At 41.0% G+C, this 4,901-nt stretch overlaps 1 protein-coding gene and 1 non-coding gene across 2 annotated transcripts; one reads left to right on the top strand and one right to left on the bottom strand.

Moving 5' to 3' along the window:
- Nucleotides 1–1,452: 1,452 nt before the first annotated feature.
- LOC120084112 lies at nt 1,453–2,087 on the bottom strand. The gene is made up of 2 exons (XM_039040012.1): nt 1,873–2,087; nt 1,453–1,726 (listed from the first exon to the last, which is right to left on the bottom strand). Exons 1-2 carry the CDS (start codon nt 2,085–2,087, stop codon nt 1,453–1,455), a joined length of 489 nt encoding a protein of 162 aa, XP_038895940.1.
- An 850-nt stretch (nt 2,088–2,937) lies between these two features.
- LOC120084289 lies at nt 2,938–3,041 on the top strand. Its single transcript, XR_005483653.1, has one exon. It is a non-coding gene; the product is annotated as a small nucleolar RNA R71 (small nucleolar RNA).
- The last annotated feature ends 1,860 nt before the right edge of the window (nt 3,042–4,901 follow it).

The following is a 4,901-nucleotide window of genomic DNA, read 5'->3' as shown; positions in this document are numbered from 1 at the left end:
CATCAGGAAATGCATCTTTGATTTCATTTTCTTGGTCTTGTATTTCCTAATTCTCTGATCTAAACAGGTGGTCGGCCACTTGATTCTCAGTCCCCTTTCTGTCCTGAATATCAATGTCAAATTCTAGCAATAGCAGCACCCATCTAATTAATCTTGGTTTCGCGTCCTTTTTACTCATCAGGAACTTAATGGTTGAGTGATCTCTATAGATGGTTGCTGACGCAGCAACTAAATAAGATATAAACTTTTTGATACCAAACACTATAGCCAGCATTTCTTTCTCCATGGTTGTGTAGTGTTCCTGAGAGTCGTTCAATGTCTTGGACACATAAAAGATGGGGTGTATCAAATTCCCTTTCTTCTGCCCCAACATGGTACCTACTGCAACATCACTTGTGTTGCACGTTAGAATGAAACATTGCGTCCAATCCGGTACTATTAGTACTAGAGCTGTAGTCAACGCATATTTTAGTGTTTCAAATGCATCACAGTAGTCGTCGTTGAATTCGTAGGGCCGGTTCGCTTCTAATAATGCGCTTGGAGGTCGCGCAATTTGAGAAAATCCTTTAATGAACCTTCGGTAGAAGCCAGCATATCTTAGAAAACTTCGTAGAGCTTTTACATTTGATGGTGGAGGAAGTTTAGCTATGACAACTTCCAACCTAGCTTTAGATACCTTGTGGCCCAAAACAATGCCTTCAGTCACCATAAAGTGACATTTTTCCCAAATCAACACAAGATTTGTTTCCTCGCATCGAGCGAGGACGGCCTCCAAGTTATCTAAGCATGATTGTAATGAGTCTCCAAAGACTTAAAAATCGTCCATGAAAACTTCAACGGTCTTTTCCAAGAAGTCAGAGAAAATTGCCATCATGCACCTTTGGAATGTTCCAGGTGTGTTACATAGCCCAAAAGGCATGCGCCTGAATGCGAATGTTCCAAAGGGGCATTAAGATGGGCTAATGCCACGGATGTTAGCCAACATCCAACCTATTGCACGCATGTGCTTTTGCAACATCTGCAAAAGAGAATGTTCGTTGGGCTTGGTAAGATTCGTGGAAATAATTACAGGTAAGGTTTTGTTTGTTCCAAGGAAAGCATATTTAAGGTGATTAGGTAAAAATTTCAGCTCGAGTTATGGTGGTTCCTATAGTGATGGACACGTTGGTTTCGTCCGCCGCTCACTCAGACTTGGCGGCTCGGGTTCTTTCATGTTTTCTTTCAATGTAAGGACCTCGCAAACTTAGGTCGCTTCATCTTTAGGCAACTCTATTCTGTTGAGTTTACATTCTTCACTATCCGGGAACTTTAATGCATTTAACACATTAAACTTCACTTCCTGATTGTCTACACACATGGTCAATTCTCCCTTATGCACATCTATTAATACTTTCCCAGTGGCTAGAAAGGGTCGTCCAAGAATAATTGGTACATCCCCGTCTGCTTTATAATCTAAGATAATGAAATCAACCGGAATATGAAGTTGTCAACTTTTACCAAAGCATCTTCAATCTTTTCTTCAGGGTACTTGATCGTCCTATCAGCGAGTTGAAGAGTTACAGAAGTGGGTTGTGCTTCACCAATTCCCAATTTCTTGAAGATTGGGAGTGGCATGAGGTTAATGCTTGCTACTAGATCACACAATGCATGTCTCACATCTAACCCTCCGATCGAGCACGGGACTGTGAAGCTTCCTACGTCCTTCTGTTTCTTGGGTAGTCTGTAGCTGACTACGCATTGCACTCTTGTGTTAGTGCAATTACTTCCGTCTTGTTGACTCTCATTTTCTTTGTCAAAATATCCTTAAAAAATTTGACGTATATTGGCATTTGTTCTAAGGCTTCTACAAATGGAATATTGACGTGCAGTTGCCTCAGGAGTTCAAGAAAACGCTTAAATTGTTGTTCGTCATTTTTCTTCATTAAGCGTCTAGGGAATGGTGCATTCAGCGACACCACAGGTTTTCCCGTGTTAGACGTGCTTGGCTCCGAATGGCTTGTGGATCCGAGCGTCCTTTTTTCTTGATCTTCTAATGCCGTTGGGCGTGTGTTGAGTTCTTTTGAAGGGTTGTTGGCTCTTGAGTTCATGGTTCTTTCTTCAAGAGCTTTGCCACTTCGTAATGTCACCGCATGACATTACTCTTTTCCATTTTTATTCCCCGGGGTTTTCGTGTTGCTAGGCAAGACTCCAGGCTACCGATTCTTCAGCTCACTCGTAATCTGCCTCACCTGTATCTCCAGGTTTCTGATGGACGATGCCTGACTTTTTAGCAATGCGTCGTTCTGGGCGATATACTCCTTTAAGCGGTTTTCAAGCGAAGATGTTGAACTCAACGCATGACCTCTTCTATTAAAGGATTGTTGGTGCGGCTGCTGCGTTGGCTGGAATGTAGGCAGCGATCCTTGCCTTTACTGCTAGTTCACCCCTGGGTGGTGTGGCTCCTGTTGATTACCTGCCCAAGAGAAATTTGGATGGTTCCTACATTCGGGATTATATGTGTTTGAGAATAGGTTATTTTTAATGAAGCATACTGATTGCGGATTTTGTGGGCAATCAGAGTAGGAATGGGGATCTCTACAGCCCACACAGCTAACCATGGGCTGTACAAATGTTTCCTGATTTACCTTTTGTTGATTTGATCCGTTCCCTAGTGATATATTTTACAAAAGGTTGTTCATAGTAGCCACTTGTGCAGAGAGCATGGCTATTGTGTTAGAATCAATAGAATTCACATTTTGAGATTGTCTCTTCCTTTCTGCTCTTGCGTTGTAAGTATCATCCATCCATTCCATATTATGCTTTGCAATGCGGTCCAATATTTCCTTAGCTTCAGTATAAGATTTGTCCATGATGCCGCCAGCTGTCGCTGCGTCGGTTGTCATTTGAGATGCTCTGTTTAATCCGCAATAGAAAGTCTCCATCTGGATGGTTAACGGTAATCCATGATTGGGGCAATTCTTGACTAATCCTTTTAAACGCTCCCATGTGGCGGTCAAGGTTTCAGCTTCTTCTTGCTCGAATTTCTTGATCTCTCTCCGCCTCCTTGCGTTGGTGGTGGGTGGGAAGTATTTCTGAATGAATTTCTCCATCAACTTTTCCTAGGTTGTGATCTAACCAGGCTCCAAAGAATTTACCCATTTCTTTGCATCGTCACACAGAGAATATGGGAATAAAGATAGCCTGGTAGCTTCTGGGGTGATTTCAGGAATCGTAAATGAGTTGCACATTTCCAAGAAACGTTTCATGTGGGCGTGAGGGTCTTCTCCCGAAGCACCCCCAAATTGTCCAGCTGTTTGGAGCATTTGTAAGATCACGGATTTCATCTCAAATCTTGTCCCATCTGGCGTTGGATATATGATCCCGGGTGAGAAATCATACAACCCAGGAGACACATACTCCCTCATGGGATCCGTGCTACTATTTGCCATTACGATAGGATTTTATGCAGCGTGGGCTAGCTGTTGAGCTAAGTTTTGATTTGCCTGTTCGTCTGCCATTTGTTGTTGCCTGCTTTGTTGTCTGAGCAATTGTTGCCTTAACCTATGATGACAATTTAATCGATTTCTTTGTCGGAAGGTCCTTTCTACTTTGGGGTCGTATACAAGTTCAGGAGTGCTCTCTCGGCTCATAAACGTTTACAAGCTTCGGCTTAGCTCGTAATACTCCCTCAACTGAAGTGTTCCTACAAAACATACAAGCAAATTTTTTGTTAGTTTTGTTGCTGAATCCCCGGCAACGGTGCCAAAAACTTGTTCCGTTTATTTCATGATTTGATCTTAGGAGTGTATTCTATAAAATAATTAGGAAAAATAAGTTTTAAGTATGAATGATACATTGATGTATTAGTAACACGTTGATGCATTAGAGATGTGTAACAGAACGCATGACACTCCTCTATTGACGTTCAAGTTTTCCTAAATCGATCCAAGTATAAATCCAACTTAGGTTCCAGGTAATTCTATGGTCGAACTCAGGGATTCTGATTTAAAGCTAACGCAGACAATGCGTTGTAACTGTTGTAGGGATGTCTTAAGTGTATGGAGAAATGAGTTATTTACACTAAGGTGCTGTGTGACGCAAAAAGATACAAAAGGGTCGAGTGAGAATGATGGGTTGTGTGAAAATGGATTTTGATGCAAGTGATATACGTCGATCTAAGTTGGATGTACACAAACAAGAATATGATGCGAATGAGATGATTTGCTTATCTCCGTTTATGCGTTAGACTCTATTTGACACTTCTCAATGCAAATATCATAAAATACCTATCTCTAGGATGTATGCATCGAACACAGGATGCAATAAAACACCAGTGAGTCTATCTCTAGATGTACTAGGCGTTCTAACTTGATGCTGGCTTACTTATTCTCTCGAATAGTTTAAGCTAAAGATGCTTTTACCAATTGATTTAGTTGGCTAAAGTGTTCAAAATGAAATTTTGCATGAAGTATAGATGCATCCAACATAAACAAAAAATAAACAATGGCAAAGTATGATAGATCAAATATGTGAATTTATAAAGAAATTGATTGTCTTTACAAAACCAATACTTAATCAGATGAAAGGATTCAAGCGATAAGTAAGATGAAATGAAATGAGTCAAGTCGCAGAGTACAATCCTTTTTCCTCTTTGGCTCAATTTTAGTTGTATACAACCACTTGCGTAAGAAATGAAAGAAGTGTCTCTCTCGAGCTCAGCTTCCTCTGCTCCTTGATCGGCGATGGTGGTGGTTCTCTTCCCTCTTGCTCTTCTCAGCACCACAACACAGCTCTAAAGATCTAAAACTAAGACTAAGCTAACACTGAGACTAAATCTAAGAGTTAAGAACTTGAACTTCTGAACTTTGAACTTTGGTGGGATTTCTTCTATTTGTAGGCGTCGATCTTCTCTAGCTTGATGA

The sequence above is a fragment of the Benincasa hispida genome, chromosome 8, assembly GCF_009727055.1.
Source record: "Benincasa hispida cultivar B227 chromosome 8, ASM972705v1, whole genome shotgun sequence".
Lineage (NCBI taxonomy): Eukaryota > Viridiplantae > Streptophyta > Magnoliopsida > Cucurbitales > Cucurbitaceae > Benincasa > Benincasa hispida.
The sequence above is the reverse complement of the archived record's forward strand: the minus strand, read 5'-3'. Positions and strand labels throughout refer to the sequence as shown.